Genomic DNA, 21,247 nt, shown 5'->3' with positions numbered 1-21,247 from the left:
TTAGCCAAATTTTTTACTTGAGAATTTAAATTTTTTAAGGGTGACCGTAATGTGTTTCGATCCATTTTTAACCTAGGATTTAGGAATAAAAATTACATATTATCATATTACTTCAAATGAGTGATTAGATTAAAAAAAGTTTAAACTTTAATGACAAAATACAAGTGAAAATAAAATTGAATAGTGAAATTTATAATTTACCCTTAAAATTATTAATCAACCAGGTCAGATTCTACTTTGGGGGATGAATTCTCTTAATCCCATTTAAAAAGTATCAAATGTTTTTTCAACTAAAGTCTCAAAACCACCCAAATGGCAATTTGTTGTCCAAAACAGAACTATATACTGCACATATCATAACAAGGTAATAGACTGAGTTGTAATTATCAGTGAACTTTAGTGGCATTTCCAAAACCTATTTCATTATATAAATCCCATTGCAGCTTTCCATTCTCATCCCCAAAGCTTTCAAGTTTCAGCGAAGAAAAAGAGACGAACTGAGCTCACTCAAACATCCTTTCAACAATGGCTATGGCATTCAAGATGGTAAATCACAGCCAATTCTTTTGATTTTTTTCTTATTTTGATTTTAATTTTACGTAATTCACTCGATTCTGATACTATAGGCTACGACCGGGATGTGGGTCGCCGACGAGTGCAAGAACTCATTCATGGAGATGAAATGGAAGAAAGTTCATCGATACATAGTGTTCAAGATCGATGAAAAATCGAGGCTGGTGACCGTCGATAAGGTCGGCAGTTCCGGCGAAAGCTATGACGACTTTACTGCATCTTTGCCGACGGATGATTGTCGATATGCCGTGTTTGACTTCGATTTCCTCACTGTTGATAATTGCCGGAAAAGCAAGATCTTCTTCATTGCATGGTTCGTCGCCTTTCTATACTTTCGTTAGTAGAACACAAGTTGACTATTTTACCCTTATAAAATGAGAACTTCATTATTTATATAAGGGTAACATGGTGATGGTGCATATAAAACATAACAATTGCCAACTTATTATTTTTTTCTCTATTGAGTTGAAAACAACCAAATAATTGAGATTCTGACGAGGAATGATTTTTTTTTACAGTTAAGGATAATTATAAGATTTTATTTGTTTAAAATCTTTCGGTTACTAATAATATATATATACTTTATAAACATAATTGTTCGAACTCAAAATATTTAAGAATAATATTCTCTTTTGTTACTAAAATTGCTCGATGAATTTATATATATTTATTTATAAAATGATGAGAATATTTAGATAAAATTCATATATATATTTTTTGATTCTAATTCAATTTAAAAGTTTTGATCAATTTTTAGTCCATTAATAGAAAATGTTTCTCATCAGAAACGCCTTTTAAAAAGTATGTCGCGTCATATACGTTTTCCTTGAAAGAATGTCGTTCTAAAAATTAATTTGTAAGAATATTATATTAAGAATTAATTATTTAGATAATATTTGGCTAAAAATGTTAGATTTACAATGGTGATGGATTAATGATCATTCACCAAGTCAACACCCCACCTTTTTCATTTCATTTTCTTTTATAAAACCAAGTACGAATTTAAATGCTACCCACTAAATTGATGGTCCAAAGCCATTTAAATTAAATATAATAAAAATGATGGGGTTTTATTTGTTTAGGTCCCCAACTGCATCGAGAGTAAGGGCAAAAATGCTGTACGCAACATCAAAAGATGGGCTGAGGAGAGCGCTTGATGGCATCCACTATGAAGTTCAAGCAACCGATCCCACTGAGATGGCTATGGATGTGATTAAGCATAAAGCTTATTAGTAGACTAATTATAGCTGTGTAAATCATGTTTATCTCCCTCTTACTTTCTTACCTTTTCATTTTGATCACTCCAACATGTGCTCTTTTCTCTTTTTTTATGATAGGTTTGTACACATGCAATCTAATCTTCTAATTTGTAATAATACTTTGATGTTCCATGTGTGTACTGATTTGAGGACAAAGTGGCCATCAGATCCACCTTTTTCCTTCATTAAATTATTATTTTATATTTTCAACACTTTGTAAATTATTTTAGACTTGTACATTGATTCTTAAGTACTTTTAATTTTAGCATGACACTTATATTTAAATGTGTAAATGAAAGTGACTTGAAGATATTTTTTTTAAAGATTTTTTATTCGATTGTAAATATCAAATTTCTTATACTTACCAAACTTGAAGTTTAAAATAAAATTTTAACACTCCTTTCCCGTATCTATCATTGAACATGAATTAGAAATGTCACGTGAAACTTACGAAACTCCCCTTATTGAAAATCAATAAAAATTTATTTCTTTAAAAATATTATTTCTAAATAATAAACCATAATTCAATTAATTGCATAAAACACCTTTCCATTTGTTCGATATTCAAACTAAGTCCATTATCTGACAGTAACCTAACAATTCATAACTACAAACTGTAACTAGTATAATTGCCTAAAAATTGTTTATAAATCATTCCAAACTATGTCTGAGCAAGGTTTATACCAAATACTATTAACGTATGTATGCCAACTAGAAAAATCAAATATATCATATAGATGTTATTACTGATATAATAGACTTGCTTCTTGATAGGTAAGATGTCGATCACTCCTTACTCTGATCTTTGCTCTTTACCTACATGTGAAAATCATTAAGCACTAAGTATACACTTAGTGAGAAATAATCAATAATAAAAAATAAATAATAATAATAATACAAAGTATATCATATGAGAGTATATGAACATATAAAACAAACTTATACCAAGTTATTTCCAATTCAGAGATACTTGAAATCATCAAGTCATATACAAAATATTTTATGCTAAATCACTTATAATAAATGGAAAGTTTAACTTTCACACTTACTTGTCATAACTGGTACTTTTTAAAAATCTCTTTATGTTATAGCCCAAGGTATCAAATGAGATGCAAGGTATACGGGTCAGATAAGTATTCACAAATTGCACTTTTAGTGCAAGACAGATGTACAAATACTATAAACACAATATCAATGAACCAATTATCAAGAGTACCATAATCAAAATCACATCGTATTATGTACTATATTCTCAACAGCACAATGGTACCAACTTGCATCGTACTATGTACATAATGCAACTACGTACAATAGTGCCAAAATCACATTGTACTATGTACATAATGCATCTACTAATAGTCCACCTCTATGTCATGCCAACTATACCAAGGACTTGTGTACATACAATGGGCATTTCCATTAATTATCACATGCTATTCAGTTGCCAAATATGATAATATATTGAATATTTCATATAATAACACAATGGGCTGGGACGGATGCATGATTTTATGTTGGGGACGAACTTGAGCTTATAAAATTCGGGGGGGGGGGGCAAACTTGAAGTTATAAAATTTTAGGGAGAAAACAAATTTTTAGTAAAAAATACATATAAAAAATTTAAAATATATGATAATTATATATTTTTAAAGGGAGTCCGCCTTCATACCCTAAATATTTCATTTCTATATAACATGACTATATCATGAAAATATCATAAATCATTTACCATTTTGACATGAAAACAACATGTCCATAATATGATAAATATCATAATTATCATGTAAATATAATAGAGTTTACTTATCTCAAGGCTTTAAAATAACATATAACATAAAGGTAACATAAAATGCATGATTTACCACTCATTTCTCTATTATGGCAGCTTGCACTACTCTTAAAGAATCAATGTTGTGTATTAATATGCAAAATAAAATTATATTCTGTTTATTCTAATAGAAACTAGATTCAAATACAAATATAACCATATAAAGCACTATTTGTAGTTCAATTTGTACAATTTACGGTGAATTTTTCAAGCCAACTTATAGAATCTGTTTTGAGTAGAATCTGTTGCCCTATTTTTTGACCTATCATTGATAAAAAATGCATAGCTTCTAGTATACACTTCGAAATCAATATCTGTTTGTTTTACACAAAACTAGATTGACATATTAATAAAACGGTATAAGAATAACCTTCTAATAATTTTAATAGGATTTATGATTATTTTCTAAAGCTATTGTCAAGAGCATAAAATCTAGACAGATTTCATTATTTTGCATATCTAGCTTATTCATTAATTCTATTAACTTTTTAAATACAAACTTAACCTACATGCATGAATCAAAAATTCATATAATATACAAGAGTCACTTCTTACCATAGTAACTTAATCATTGATTCATTGTAAGTCAATGTTTATATTAAAATAATCACACTTCATACACTTCAAATTAACATTGAATACCAGAATTTCACTAAAATCTTATTTTCTTTCTCTCTTAGGGTTTCAAGGACCAAATTAGAGGTTTTCATATTTCAATTACAAATTTAAAAAATTTACCATCAAAATGAAGCTTAGATGATGGCAAACAACATGAACACTTCAATTTCATCAAAATCCTAAACATGTAATTGAAAACCCTAATAACCAAATATACCATGATGTGTTCACACTTAAAAATTTTGCTTGAAACAACATTCTAAAGTTGTACAACATTTAATCTTCCATGATAAACATCAAAACAAGCTTGAATAATTTTCCATAATTTTCTTCTACATGACCTAACTTTGTTTATCAACGTATCCATGAAATTCATCTTGATTCAAGTATGGAAAAGCCATATAAACAATTAATCATTAAATTCCAAGCCTTAATCTAATTTAATCCATAAACCATAGTCTTTATTTCCTCATATTCCATAGCTCATACCAACCAAAACTCTAAATTAATGGTACCAAATTTAAAAGAATTCAAAGAACAATATCATATTTCATGGTTTCACCTTAAATCTTAATCAAAATGCTTGAAAATGAAATGAAAGTGTTTTCCCACTTACCTCAGCAACCCATGGCAATGAAGAGAAAATATGGAGAAAATCTTGAAATTTCCAAAACAATTAATGTCATTTCTCATCTTTTAAGTATCGTGAATTTAAAATTCATTTTATTACAAAATGACCACTTTAACCTTAAAATCCAATGCTCACCATTATGCCACATGTCAAAATCTCCATTAAAGGGCTAACATTAATCCATTGAGTTAGTAGTTACCAATTTTGCCCTTGTAAAATTTCATAATTACAATCTTACCATTTTTATCCAACTATTTAGATTTAACATGGAAATTCAACTTAAATCCAATGGTTGATATTAAACTTATCCTTTTAAAGCATGTAAATGATAATTTTCCCTTTCTCTATCATCTAACAAAATATCTCAAATTTTCAATTCGATCCAACTATCCAAAATTTTCTCGAACATTAACACTTATAGCCTTTAACAAAAATTATGTACCATAAATCCGAGTAACACCAAAATATCATTCTTGGGGGTAAACTATTCATTCACAAGATAAAATGCCTATTTTGGGAAAATTACCTTTTTGGTCCATAATTTTTTCTAAAAAATATACTTTAGCCACCAAACTTTCAATTTATTCATTTTGGTCACTAACCAAATTTTTGGTGTATTACAATTCTCCCCATTAAGAAAAAATCATCCTTGGATTTTTGTACGTATCTGATTTAAATAGATGAGGATATGACTTTCTCATCACTTTCATATTTCTCAAGTAGCTTCATCTACTTTATGATTACTCTAAAGAACTTTGACAAATGATATTGTCTAATTTCATAGTTCTATGATTCTAGAAATTAGAATCTTTACCATTTCTTCTTCATAAATTTATTTCAGTTTTATTTCAATTTCTTCTGAAGTGACGACATGAAAAGAACCATAGCCATGCCTTCTAAGCTTCGGTGCATGAAAAACATTATGAAACTTACCCATCTTCAGAGGTAAATCTAGTTAATATGCCACCATAACAACTTTCTTCATCAGCTCATAAGGATCAATAAATATTAAACTCGTTTTTCCTTTTTTTTCCCAAAGCGTAACACCTTCTTTCAAGGTGATACTTTAAGAAATATTTTTTTAACTGAATTGATATTCAATATCTTTCCTCTTTATATCTAAAAAAACTTTTATCGATCAAGGAAACTCTTAAGATTATCTTAAATAACCTTCACTTTATCTTTGACCTCTTTGATCTAGTCATGACCGATAGTATCACGATCCTTAAACTCAACCAATTTAAAGGAGTTCGACACTTCATTTCATAAAGTGTTTCATAAGGAGATATCTTAATACTCAATTGATAATTATTGTAATAAGAGAACTCAATTAAAGGCAAATACTTTTCCCAAGAACCCTTTGAAATCAATCATACATGTCCTAAACATATCTTCCAAAATTTGAATGGTTTGCTTAAATTGTCCATCCATTTGATGATGAAAATCAATGCTAAAATTTTAGCTGATTTTCAAAGCCCTATGCAAAGATTTCCAAAATCTTGAAGTAAACATTGGATGTCTATCACACATAATCGATATGGGTATCCCACAAAGTCAAATTATCTCTCAAATATATGATTCAACATACTTATTCATAGAATTATCGGTTCAAACTGTAATGAAGCGTGCTAACTTAGTCAATATATCATATTCTATCTACAATCACCCAAATCAAATCATTTTTACTTGGTTTCAATTGTAAGCTCGATACAAAATCTATTGTATTTTCCCACTTCCACTGAGGAATAAAAATCGATTGTAGCAATCATAAAGGAACCTCATGTTCTGCTTTGACCTGGTATCAAGTTAAACACTTAGAAACAAATTCAATTATAACTCTTTTCATGTCATTCCACCAATATCAACTCTTTAAGTCTTGATACATCTTATTTCCTCCCAAATGCATAGTCAAAGGATTACAATGTGTCTCTGTATGACGCTCCCACTTCAATTCATCATCATCTAGTATACGACTCTTTCTTAATAAAATAAGCATCCATCAATCTTAAATTCAAAATCTTTAGTTTCACTCTTTTATTTTCAATTTTTTCTATTCTTGATAAACATTTTTCATGTTTTAACTAAGGTTTTTTTATTATATATAACAAGGTAGGTTTCAACTTAATTTGGTAACCAATGCACCATCATTTCTTATAAACAACTATACAATCAATACTCTTAAAGGAAAGAATATATGTCGACTTAGTGCATCAAACAGAACATTAACTTTCCATGAATGAAAATCGATAACAACATCATAATCTTTGAGAAGCTCTATCTATCTTTTTTACCTCATATTAAGCTTCTTTTGAGTTAAAAAATATCTACTACTTTTAGGATCAGTATAAAAATGACATTTTCACTATATAATTAATAACACTATATTTTCAAAGCAAACATAATCGTAGCCAATTCGAGATCATTAGTCAAATAATTTCTCTCATGAGTTTTGAGTTACCTTGAAACTATGCCACAATTTTTGCTTCATTCATTAATATATATCCTAAACCATTATGAGACGCATCACTATAAATTGTATAATCTTTTCCCAACTCAGGTTGAATTAACACATTAGCTTATGTCAATATCTTCTTCAATCTTTCAGAACTTTCTAGAGATTTTTCAGTCCAAATAAATGATACATTCCTATATTTCAAAAATACTATCGGGGCTCCCCAAGGTTATACACTTGCTTTTGTGAACCCTGGTCTAACAGTCCTTGTAACTGTGCTTTTAACTCCCTAAGTTAAGTATGAGCGATTCTATACGAAACCATATATATTCTTGCATTTCCTGATAAAACTTTGATTCCAAAATTCTACCTCTCTATCTATTAGTTATATAAATAATTCATCTGTGTCATGATTACTTTTGCGCTCGGCGAGAATTTAGGAGTCACGTGTTTGAAAAAAATAAAAAATATTTGAACAAGGTTAGAGTCGTCATCGAACTTTGGGATTAGGTAGGCCGAATACCTGAAAAATCATCCTTTAAAATAATTTTAATAAAATTATTTAAAAAGACAGGAGTGGTATGTGTTTTGAGAGATTCTGAGTATGGGATTCAGTTACGCTCAGGGAAGGATTACACCCTCGCAGCGCCCAAAATCAGTACTATCAATTATACTACTATCCCTATTATTAGAAATTTAATAAATTGAATTTATAATCCTTTTATTCTCAAATTATTTAAAAATATTTTAGAGAAAAAATATTATTATTATTTATTTCTAATTAAAATGATAGTAACTCACTAGTTGTGTTAAGAGAATTATTTCTCATGTTTTAATCAGAATACTAGAATATTATTTGATTTCTAAGTAATTTAAAAAACAAAAAAAATGTCCATTATTAATTCTAATTAATGAAGAAAAGAAGTCCCTAGTTATGTTAAGGAAATTATTTCTTATGTTTTAGTTGAAATAATATTGGCATTTTATATTTTTTTAGAAAATTAGGAAAAACATGACACAATTTGTTTATTTTTAATTAACGAAGAAAGCAATTCCTTAGTTGTGTTTAGGGAATCATTTCTTATAATTTAATTAAAAATGTTTAAAAGAATGTCATTAAAAGTTTTTTAAAAAAAATAATAAAGACCTAAAAAACTGGGGATTAAATAATTAATCTGGTTATTGAGGATGAATAAGTTGATGTTTATTCAATAATTAATGGGAACAAATTTAAATTTAAGTGACCACTTGAAAAATAATTAATTATTTATTTACTAATATTAAAATTGAGCGTCCATTTTTTAGGAGCACTCTTTTCAATATCAGAAAATCTCAATTGCAAGATGCTCCATTTTGTCAGCTCCTAACACATACCTGAATGCTAAGCCCTTTGATTGACTCTACATGTGAGGAGAAAGCTAGCTTGGTCCCTGCAAGAGAAGGGTATGTATTCTGGAGTAGGATTAGGGGTTCTTGTTTTACAAAGGCTCAATCTTGTCAATTGTCAATTGTCAAAGATTTACAACCTCAATTATTAAAGAAGTTTAGATCAAGTTGATATTCAAAGAATTTCAAGATTAAAATTTGCTCATTGCTCATTACCTCAGAAGGAAATATTTTATTTAAAATGTTCGAACGTCAAATGACCTACAAACATTCAAACATAGGAAGAAAATCAAGTTCAAACAAGATAAAATACTTTTGATGAGAGTGCAACAAAATTCTTGATGGATGTCACATCCTACTCCTGATCAGAATGCCCCATTACACATCGAATGTCCATCCCTTGAATCAATCAGATCTTGGACCTTGTGCTTCAATGCCCTATAATTCTTAATAGTGTGCCCTGAGCTCCCAATATGGTAGTTGCATAGGGCGTTAACATCATGGCCTTTATGATATGGGGTCTTTCTTGGTTTGAATTGAACTGGAGTCACAAAGTACAACTCAAGTAGCGTTGGGAGCAATTCCTCACACGTCATTGGAATTGGATTGATGTGTGTCTTTTAATGGAACACCTTATGAGGTTTGGTCCTCTGATTAGCTAGATAAGATCCCACTATGTTAATTTCAACTATTTCCTCAATGTCAGTATTGTTAATGCCTCTTATCATGCCCTTCTTGACAGCTCTTTCAATCAATTCTCCACGCATGATAACGTCAGCGAAACTCTTAGTGGCAGCCCCTATCATGTGGTTAATATATGGAGATTTTAATGTATTGATGAATAAAGTAATGAACTTTTTTTCAATCATTGATGGATGCACTTGAGATGCAACATCCCTCCATCGTTGTGCTTATTGTCAGAAGCTCTCATCACTTTTCATCTCCATATTTTGCAACATTGTTCGATCAGGGGCCATATTAGTCATGTGTTTGTATTGACCCAAAAAGGCATGAGCCAAATCCTTCCAGGAGTGGATTTGAGTACGACTTAATTTATTATACCACTTAGAAGCTGGTCCAGTCAAACTATCTTGAAAGCAATTGATCAACATCTGGTCATTTTTTGGTGTATCCAGTCATCCTTCGAATAAACATCGTGATATGAGCAATAGGGAAATTGGTTCCATCATACTTTTCAAAATCGAGCATTTTGAATTTAAGCGGGAGGACCAAGTTAGGAACTAAGACTAGTTCTCCTGCATCCATTTCATTATGAGAGCTTTGTCCTTTCATTCCCTTAAATGTCTCTCTACACTACTTTTTTAAGTTATACGGGATCTCATTTTTGACTTTTTTCCATCTCATCAGGATCTGACATGTCGTGATTAGTAGGATTATCCCTAGTATCTAACATGGTTGCTTGATTTTTAGTTGCATATAAGCCTACTTGGTGGCTTGGAAGCCTGTCGGGTGAAATGAGTATTTATGGACTAGCCTGTGCCATCACACATTCAGAGTTTTCCATGGTCGATGAAATCTTCTCTCTGCCTCTTTCTTGGTTAAACCCAGTCAGTTTTGCTACAATTTGGTCAGGTAGGTTGTCTTGGTTTTGCAAAATACGATCAACAGTGGCCTTTTGCGCTTGATCCATTTAGCTTCCCAATCTATTTGCATCATTTGCAAATTCTCTTCTAGTTATTTCTTCAGTTTCTCAAATTTTGTTTCCATTCTCAGTACTGTGTAAATGAAGTTCCATAGTTAGAAACACCTTCTTAGAGTTCTCCACGAGATAAATCCATGTATCCATGATTAATGCATGTAAAAATTCCCAAATTAATACCATGTAGAATGCAAATATGCAAATGCAAATGCAAAAAGTGTTGATCAGAATGGTGAATATCATAGAACAATTTTCACCAGGGATAGAAGCCTTCACATTACAAGATAGTCCATTTTACAAACATGCTTTTGCTTAGATGTTGAGTCTGAAGAGGGTCACTGCTTTGTCTCGGATCTTCTTCCTTGAAAATGATACCCCTCAAGCACTCTATAACCTAACTCTGTTAATACCCCGTGCGGTACTGAAGTCTGTACGTCGCTCTTTGATGACTAGTGATAAAATGATCGTAGATAAGACTCTACTACTGGATTACACCTCGGATTAATGGATCATCTTTCCAGTCACGAATGTTGCACGATCTTTGAGCAAGTCTCATTCTTATACTCTCTGAACTTCTTTTAGCCCTCGGTGCATGTCTGTGTACGTGACTGCTTGACTGAAAACTTTTATCTCTCCTTGTGAAAATTTTCACTTGAATATCCCCTCACGAATCAACACTTTCGCATTATGTCATGACGATGCAATGCAAAAACAAGATGAAAAATGACACAAAAAGAAAAAAAATGAGTTAATACCGGTAAGATAATCAATAGAGTTAAAGATGTTATTTAAAGATAAATATAACACCTACCCGATCATGGTATCTACCCAAGCATGCTTTCATTAAATTGCATTCTTACCTGGACATGCTTTCTACCCAAAATGATTTGTTTTCAAGAAATTGATCTTAACCACATGGTATTTAGTTCACATGTTTTTATTCAATAAAATTTAAAGCAAAAGGTAAAGGTTCATAAACACTCCTCCTTTGTGTACACTTATTTTGGCACCTACTGACAGACATAGGTTTGGTATGGCTATACCTAGGGTGGCCGTTCTACGATTCACTACATGCATGGTTTTGGATCTATGACGAAAAGGTACTCGAATTGTTCTTGATGCCGGTGCCCCTTTGGGCTGCCAAACCCTCGATCCTCACCCATTACAGGTTTCGAACGGAACAAGTTCAATTCGAGGGGATTCACATCCTTATACCCATATGAGGAATAAATCCCTAAAAAGGTATAAGGTATGTGTACCCCAGAGGTTATTTGATAAAACTCACACGAAGAATAAATTCTTACGAGAGTAAAGCGTTCACCCCCACTTCCTTGGATCGAAGCTCGGGTCTAGAGCTTATGTCATGCAAATGCACGTGATGTGTGCGAGGAGGAACGTAAAAAACCTTTGACTCTAAAGAAAAAAGAATACTCTCAATAGAAACTTGAACACTGCTGAAAACAAAGATTAAAATATTAGTATCACGATTAAAAATAAAGAAATTAAAAAACTTCAATAAATGGATCATAAGTTAACTATGAACTCAAACCCATAATTTCCACCACATTGACAGTATATAAGCGACTTACAATCTGAATCTCTAAAACAAAGTCCCTAGCGGAGTCTCTAAGCTGTCATAACCATTTTGTTTTTGAAAAAAACAGTTATGACTATATTTGAAAATTGTCGATTTTGAATTAATTTGCATTAAATCGAATGGGAGTCGCCATTGACCTTTGGGTTATGTATGGCGAATACCTAAAAACATCTTTTAAACAATTCATAAAAATAATTTAAAAGATAAAAGTTGGTTAACGATTACGAAAAATCCGATTTAAAGGGTCCGATAGTCGATTACGCGTGGGGAAGGATTAGCACCCCCACAGCGTCCAAAATTGGTACTTAGTCATTTATATATTTTCATGGTGGTGGAAATTATAAATCAAATATAAAGTTAGAAAATGATTCATTTATTAAAGTTTAATTAATTTGCTTCATTCCATCCTTGATTTGAAAACGTAAATCGAATATAAATCGAACATTGACATTTGCATAAAATAAATTGTTATTTAGAGAAACATGTATTGCATTATTTGACATAAAATAAAAAGAGAATTAATTAGCAAAATAAAATCGATTTATTTCAAGTTCACATTTCGTTTGAACGTCGTATCGGATTGCACTACTTCGACCAAGCAATGCTTTCCACGTCTATTCTACAAATAAGTGTTCTCGAAGATCTTCAGATAAAATATAAAATATATGGTCTAGTCGATATTTCATATATTAATTAAATGAAATAAGGTAAAATACAGTATTATCGCATATATACAAGGGTTGGGAATATTTGATATATATATATATATATATATATATTATATCTGAGGTCACATAATAATGAAACAACAAATACATAAATATAAAAATGTACGGTTGTTTAAACCAGGATAGTAAAACTAATGTAAAACTAAATGATAAAAGGATTTAATTAAAACAACAAAAAATAACATGGCTGAAGGTTTAATAATACCACCAGATTCTAAACACTATACAGAGAACATTGACTAAAATAAACCTAAGAGAAAATCTAAAGCCCAAATCATGCATTAAACCAATCGAACCAAAAGCAAACATAGAAGACCAAAATGAAAATCAAGCAAAATAAATAGCCAAATCATAAACATTATCAAATCTATAACTAAGAACGAATATGAACTAAAATAAAAGATAACAAATATATAGGCTAAAATCAGAAAAGTTAGCAAAGAAGCATAATAGCCAAACATGAACAAGAATGAACTAACGCTCAATTAATATGCTCGAAATGAAAGAAAACAAGAGTTTCATTCAATGGTAAAAAATAGAAAGCTTTCAAACTGCAAGACCTAAAGTGCTATTATCCCAAGCTCTAAAACACGTTGAAACCCTCTAGACAACGTCGTATTGTTGACCAAATATAAGGCCAAATAATACGCCAAAATTTGTCCATCTTCCCATTTTCTCGTTTCTCTCTTTCTCTTCTGTTTAAAGAGAGTAGAACTATCTCAAGTTCCTCCTCCCCCCCGAGGGAGAACTTCTGCTGAGGTTCCCCGGCCACCGTAGATCAACAGTCACAAAGGGAAAATGACCTCAAAACTTTCCCCTTCTCTTCCCTCTAAAAAAACCTACTTCTTGAACACCCGAAGCCCAAAATGAACCTGTCCAAAACCCTAAAACCTTAAGTTTAAAGGATAAAGCCCAAAAAAATTACACGCGTCGGTTGATCGGACAGTCCACATCCACTAGCGGCGGCGGTTGGTTGTAAGAGTAGGGTGAAAACCCTATGATCTGGGTGATCTGGACCGTTGGATGGGTCCAGATCCAACGGCTGGTGTTAGAGGCAGCACTAGGCATAAGTGAAGAAACCCTAGCAGGTTTGGGTCAAGTTGGGCCTGATGTTGGACCTGAACCGAGTTTGATATTGGGTCGGGTTGGTTTGTGGGTCTGCTTGTATTTTGGGTTCTATTTGGGCTCAAATTTTGTAACCTGTAGATGAAAAATAATAATAATAATAATAATAATATAATGATAATAACTATTAGTAATGAACGCTAGACAAAAAATGGGTGTCTACACTAATGATGAATATTTATACTAATCTAAAAATTTATTTAGTTTGCTTGTTCACGGTTATCCAATATTTTCCCGTGTTTCTTGTTATTTTTGGTGATGCATGTGCAAAACGGAGACGTACCGATAACTGGAGAAAACATAGGGTCGTGCGTGGATCTCACGCGCCGGTGATACTCCCAGAAACTCTGATGGTGATATGGCGTTTTCCTGATCATTGGATTATATTTTTCCATCAATGGTTCAGATGCAATATTACTTTTTTGATTCAGATGCAATCTTTCTTTATGTCGTAGATAACTGCATGCATTTTGTGGACCAACATTCCATTTAATGAATCAAACCAAGAGGGGCCTATCACTTTACCAAAACCGGCGGCAAAGAGGAATCCAAAGGAGTTTTTATTTTTGTAATTCAATGTATATTGGGCTAAAAAGTGGGCTTGGTATTTATTTTGTAAAATGGGTTTATTTTTATAAAGTAAAATGGGCTAACATAATAGACTTTATTATTATACTAATATTCTATATTCTAACATGTAAACTATATTGTAATTAATATGAATACTAAATGCACATCAAATTAATACACAATATATAACTAATATGCACATCAATTCTATATAATAGGAAAAACTTATATCATATAATATGTATTTAATATGTAATACTAATGAAAGACTGCACATTTAACACAAAAACTACATATCTTTATTATATTTACAAGACTACATACTAATACTAATATTATACTTAAAAATTACAGCTATATTTGTTCCACGAAAGTTATACTAATACTATATTTAACAAAAAAATTAAAAACTATATTTAAAATTATATATATATATATATAACCATAAGGCCCATTTAAAAAATGCCACAATCACCGATATAAAATGGGTGATGAAAGTTGCCCTTATTTGCTAATTGTTGTGGAATGGGAATGAAGTAAAAACAAAAAGAACAAATTTTATCCGACCAACCATTATCACCAAGTTGTATATTTTTCACCTGCAAACCTTTCAAACTCTGGTAAGAGTCAACACTAAATACAAATTCTTCTCAATCTTTAACTGTATTGGGCAGAACAAAAAAGGTTTCCCATACGAACCCACAAAAATCCATATAAGGTCGAACAAACCCTTTTGTACAACATGTTCTCATTTTATAACTATCTTGAATAGAACTGACGAAACCTTCTATAATAACCCTCTATTCTTTCATAAAACCAAACAATGTCAAACATGTTGATTCACCCATTATGTGGTGAAATCGAGCAAAATGATAATGTTGACTCACCTCCTATTATGATGGTATCAGACAAATATTGATGCTAACATACCTCTTTCTGTGATGGAGTCAAGCAAAATGGAGTACTAATTCAACTTGTTTTGTGATGGAATCAAGTACAGGGGTAATGTCGTTCCACCTCCTTCTATGATAGAAATGAATAAAAGGCTAATGCTGATCTACATCTTGTTGTGATAGAATTTAACGCGACGGGGTGTTGATCTACCTCATGCTGTGATAGAATTGAGCAAAATGATCATGTTTATCCACCTCTTAGTGTGATGAATGAATAAAATGTTAATGTTGACCCATCTCCTATTGTGCTGGAGTCGAGCAAAACAGTGCTGACAACTCCTGTTGTGATGGGAAAAAGCATAAAGGTAATGTTGTTCCACCTTTTTCTATGATGAAAACGAGCAAACAACTGATGCTGATCTACCTTCTATTGTAATAGAATCAAACATAACAAGGGTGTTGATCTACCTTATATTGTGATAGAATCGAGAAAAAATGACAACGTTGATCTATCTTCAATCCTAGATATTTGTCAAATGCTCCGATCTTAGTCGTGCCAGTTCTTAGTAGACTATTTATTTTATTCTTATTAGTGTTTGGCAATTTAATAGGTTTTGTTCTAGGGCAACATGATAAGTTTGGAAAGAAAGAAAGAGAGATTTATTAATTGAGCAAAAAGTTTATTGATTGTGAGTTTAGGTACATGTTAATCCAAAATTTGTGTTGTGTTTTGGTGTGGATGACCCGGAAGTTAAGGTAGTAAATGTTGTATCATACCACATGGTTAATATCCAAACTTGATCCTTTGAAGTTCTTGATGGAATCACCAGCTTTAACTAGTAGAATGGCTTGGTGGAAAATGTTGTTGTCAGAATTTGACATTATTTATGTGAGCCAGAGAATAATAAAAGGAAGAGTTATATTAGATTTCCTCGTAAGTCATGCCTTATATGATAATGAGTCTTTGAACTTTAATTTTCCCGACAAAGATCTTTTGTGTATCACTGTCGAGAAAGAAGATGTTGAAAGTAATGAATCATGGAAGATGTATTTTAATGAAGCGTCCAATCCATTAGGAAGAGGAATTGGGGTAGTACTAATTTCCCCAAAGAATGTTTATTATTTGTTTAAAGGTAGATTACAATTTTTATGCACAAATAATATGGCAGAATATGAGGCTTGTGTTATGGGGTTAAGAGCAGCCTTGCAAAGAAAAATAAAAGTGTTGAAAGTATATGGAGATTCCTCGTTAGTGGTGTATCAGTTGCGAGGTGAATGGAAAACAAAGGATTCCAAGTTGATTGAATATCAAAATTTGATCATTGAGTTAATAAAAGAATTTGAAGAAGTCGCTTTTGTTTTTCTCCCCATAGAGGAAGAAGAAATGCAGACGCCTTGGCTACATTGGCTGTAATGTTTAAAACCACAAAAAAGGACGATATGATGCCAATCTTTATGCAAGTTTATAAAACTCCGGCACATTGTTATAGTCTAGAAGAGAAGGCAAATGATCGTCCATGGTATTATGATATTTTACAATATATTAAGTATCAAACTTATCCACAATAGGCGTTTGAGATCGATAAGACGATAATTAAAAGAAAGGCTGAAGGATATATCCTCAATGGTGAAATTTTGTACATAAAGGGCAATGATCAAGTGTTGTTGAGATGTATTAATTCTCAAAAGGCACGAAGTATTGTTGAAGAAGTGTATATTGAGATATGTGGAACACACGCAAACGACCTTTTTATGGCCATAAAAATAATGAGATATGGGTATTATTGGTCTACCATGGAAACATATTGTATTGGATATGAGAAACGATGTCATAACTGCCAGATTTACGCGGATAGAATTCATGTGCCTCCATTATAGTTGAATGTAATGACTGCACCGTTGCCATTTTCTATGTAGGGCATGGATGTCATGGGAGCAATTTCACCAAAGGCTTCCAATGGTCATCGCTTCATTCTGGAGGCTATCAATTATTTCACTAATTGGGTAGAGGTTGCTTCGTATGTCGGTATCACAAAGTCAACGATTTGATAGTTCATAAAAAAATAGACAATTTATATATTAATTCTATAAAAAATGTCTAAATATAGAGAGATATATTCTTAATGTTATACATTATTTTATAAATATAATTATTTTTAGAATTATATATTAATTTCAAGTGTGGTAAAAAATACAAACAATAAATTTTTATGTGTTGTATTATATTTTTGAAAGTCTTTAAAAGGGCTAGATTTATATAGTACGAGTCAATTCATATTTTTTAAAGACCAAGGCTAAATTAAATGATTAGTTGAAGATTTTTCTATTATATGCTTAATTATGAATACAAATTATTAAGTATAAATTGTTTCGAGACATTTATAAATAATTGATTTAAAAATAGTGTGATAGAGTAAAGTGCATCTATGATTGATTTTGGAAAAGATTTGGTTTTTAAATGTACCCAGGGCATCACTTCTCATTTCTCGAACACCTATCTGGTGCACTATTCATTTCTATGTTGACCTCAATTCATAAAACATTATAACATTATATACACTTCGTAACTTAGAGAAAATTAAAGAATGAAAATTGATAACCTTATTGAGATAAGACTTTTGGTCATAGTAGTTGAACTGTTAATGATCTTTTCAAAGTTAATATTTGATTAATGTAATTGATAATACTATTAAAAACCTTGTAATTATTAAATTTCTATTATTACATTCCTAGAATTGAGGAAAAACAAATGATTGTATATTTATAATATCCCTAATTATTGATTTTTTTCGAGAAAATTAAGAAAAGACTATTTCATTTTAAGAGACAAAGTCATAAATGACATTTTTTAAGGATTTTCTAATTTGACGACATTCATACTTGATTTTTAGAAATTCAAACATGTGATTATGATCAAATATTATTTACTTTAATTTACTTGAGTAAGATTAAAAGAAAAATGTTTACATATCTTATATGATATTACTTTAGTTAGACACCCAAAGGTTAGAGGATGTGGGTAATTGAAATAGTTCTCTACCCTACGTAGCCTGATGCGGTATTTGAGGCTATGTCATTGTCTTCTATTGATTGTACTGTTCTAGTTGAATGTAATGTTGTTGTTATGGATTGGCAAAATTTTGGATCCTCCAAGACAAATTATGATGGTTTCAAAAATTGGCATTGTAAGTGTTGCAATAGGAATTGTCATTCCTATTGCAATTCCTCACATATAAAATAGACTTGGGGTTTTGAAGACATTCTTAATAATTGTGATTGTCTCCACAATAAATACAAGAAACACTAGATGTGACTTTTGACACAAAGATTCTCCTTGGCTTTTGTAGTTTTTTCACCTTATCCGTCAATGTTGAGAATTGAGAGGCCATATATTTGAAAGCATTTGAATCCACTGCTACAACATTGCATCTGCCAAACATGTTCCTCATATTGGGGTATTGGTAGTCATTGGTTGATATTCTCTCCAGAATATCATAAGCTTCATTGTACGTCTTATCCAATAATGACCCATTTGTCTATGCATCAATCACCATTCAGTGTGCATGTTCAACCCATTGTATAACATTTCATTTGTGTCCAATATGGAAATCCGTGCATTGGACATATTCACATCAAGTCCTTAAATCTTTCTTTCGCCTCGTATAAGCTCTCATCTTCTAACTGTTTGAAGGAAGTAAGGTCGTTCCAGAGTTTGGTATTCATGTTAGGTGGGTTGAATCTCATCATAAATTTTTGTGCTAGCTCATTCCAATATGCTATATCATCGGGTAGCAGAGATGTCAACCAATATCTAGCTTTGTCGCACAACGAGTAAGGAAACAACTTCAACTTTAGTGCCTTGTCAGGAACTCCTTGTTGAATAAATGAATCACAAACTTCCATGAAAGCTCGAAGATGTGGTCGAGGATCTTCGGTAAATGCCCCACTATATTGCCCCATTGAGTACAACATTTGAAATATAATCGGCTTGAGCTCAAAATTGGCAGCACAATGCCAGGATGTAAGTCATTGAGTGTTGGGACCACATGTTCTCGAATAGGCCGATTACGATCATCCATGTTGTAAAACTATTGTTGTAAAACTCCATTGGCAGTCGAAAATTCAGCATCATCTATGAGCTACAGCGGAGGTAAAGCAATGTTGTCTTATCTAGGCATGTGTTCTCGGTTAGCTTCTATTCGATTAGCTCATTGTCGCCACAATACATAAAACAAAAAAACTAATAAAAATGAAAAGTTCCTACAAAAAGAAAAGAAACAAGTAAGTAAATAATAAAACAAAATGTAATGTAAAACTGATGCTCCCTGGAAACATCGTCAAAAACTTGATGCTATGTAAATGTTATAGCAAAAGTACAAGCATACACTGTCATACAAGTAATAAAGTGGTAACAAGATTGTTATTGATGTCGAATCTCACAGGGAGCAAAACTGATTACAGTAGAGTTCAAGAAAAGATGGATTTAGTGATTGGCAAACAGAAAGTAAAATAAGAATGTCAATATTATAAAAATAAGGGAATGTTGTAGCAAACAATAGAGCTTTTAGACTGATAGACTTAAGATATTGTCCTACTTAACTGCTAGTAAGATGATTTTGCTATAGCACTATATTTCACGAGTTATGCAATGATTAACTTTTAACCTATTATTTTATAACTTTTAACCTATTATTTTCTAACTTTCATTAAAAATTCATAGGTTCATAATTAATAAAGCAAAACATAGGCATCCTATATCTTTATAAGAATTTGCTTACTCTCGTAAAACACATATTGGGGCAAAGCTAGCATGCAAACTTAATTATTTTTATCTCTAAAAATAATTAAATCACATACTATAAAATGCTATTATCTCTAATAAAACATCATATATAAATGCGGCTCATAAAACCTAGTTTAAATAAAATCATCATCTAAGCATTTAATCTAACACCTTATGTTTGATACCCAATTAAACAATAAAATTAAACATTCAACATCACAATAATGTTTTCCCTTTCTCAAGTTCAAATCCAAAAAGTAAAGTTGAACCCCGATCGGCCACCATTACTACACAATTGCTCCAATGTTGTTGATGCACTACTCGACAAACAGACTAGGTTGCCATCGTGGGGGAGAAAATATAGGAGATAAAGAAATACCCTTCTGAAAAGTGTGAAGGAAGACCAAATTTATAAGCCCAACATGTCAAAGCATCCTCCAATAGGAAAAATATGTTTTTTCTTATATTTTTTCCAGCCATTTTACAGTTGTATTGGAACGCTGTCTGAATTTAAAAAAATTTATAATTGTCTACTGAGTCACCAATTGCTGCAAGTTCTGTTAAGCAATTCAGCGTAGTATCATAATACATCATCACCTGTAGATTCAAGTAATGCCACAACATCAGTATACCAATTTTCAGCATAAAACATTAAAATCAACCCATACTCCACCAAATTACTCCCACGATGCTAATGATGAAAAATATATAAAATTAATCATAATATGATTTTAATATGACCTTAATGATACTAAAGTTTAAGCTCAACCTAAGTAAAAATATCCAAAATAATAACTCTTTTAGAGAGTTGTCAATAACATAGATGTAAGGAATATTCTATAGAGAGGAAATGATGGGGACAAACCTATCACATTGCACCGTCACATATGGAGCTTGTTAAAGAGAGATTAGGAGGTTAAAATTAAACACATCTATCAAGTGCTTCTCTAAGAGGAAGGAAGCATTTAGATGCATTAGTTAAATTATTATTTTTTTGTTTATCAAAAAATGAGTGTAGAATTAGATAATCAATGAAACATATATAAAAAATTATAAGAGAACTAAAATTTCAGAAGGTTTGACCGCACTCCCAACTGGTTCATTCTTCTCTAGAATACAATCCTTCAAATTATGGAAAAAATGA

General features: G+C 31.4%; 1 protein-coding gene and 1 non-coding gene across 2 annotated transcripts; both read left to right on the top strand.

Annotated features, from left to right (window-relative positions):
* Positions 1-465: 465 nt before the first annotated feature.
* Positions 466-1,876, top strand: LOC120123164 (actin-depolymerizing factor 5-like). The gene is made up of 3 exons (XM_039142117.1): positions 466-546; positions 627-886; positions 1,656-1,876. Exons 1-3 carry the CDS (start codon positions 526-528, stop codon positions 1,804-1,806), a joined length of 432 nt encoding a protein of 143 aa, XP_038998048.1. The 5' UTR covers positions 466-525; the 3' UTR covers positions 1,807-1,876.
* A 17,051-nt stretch (positions 1,877-18,927) lies between these two features.
* LOC120123237 lies at positions 18,928-19,034 on the top strand. The gene has a single exon (XR_005516179.1). It is a non-coding gene; the product is annotated as a small nucleolar RNA R71 (small nucleolar RNA).
* The last annotated feature ends 2,213 nt before the right edge of the window (positions 19,035-21,247 follow it).

This window comes from Hibiscus syriacus, unplaced genomic scaffold (genome assembly GCF_006381635.1).
Source record: "Hibiscus syriacus cultivar Baekdansim isolate YM2019G1 unplaced genomic scaffold, ASM638163v2 tig00110391_pilon, whole genome shotgun sequence".
NCBI lineage: Eukaryota > Viridiplantae > Streptophyta > Magnoliopsida > Malvales > Malvaceae > Hibiscus > Hibiscus syriacus.
Note: the sequence above shows the minus strand (reverse complement) of the source record. Positions and strands in the feature narration are given on the sequence as shown.

Bases quoted from the DNA above. Each gene is read 5' to 3' on its own strand.
- LOC120123164 (XM_039142117.1), top strand. From the start codon at position 526: ATGGCTATGGCATTCAAGATG. The intron at 547-626 runs GTAAATCACAGC...CTGATACTATAG, and splicing joins TGGCTATGGCATTCAAGATG to GCTACGACCGGGATGTGGGT. The intron at 887-1,655 runs GTTCGTCGCCTT...TTATTTGTTTAG, and splicing joins AAGATCTTCTTCATTGCATG to GTCCCCAACTGCATCGAGAG.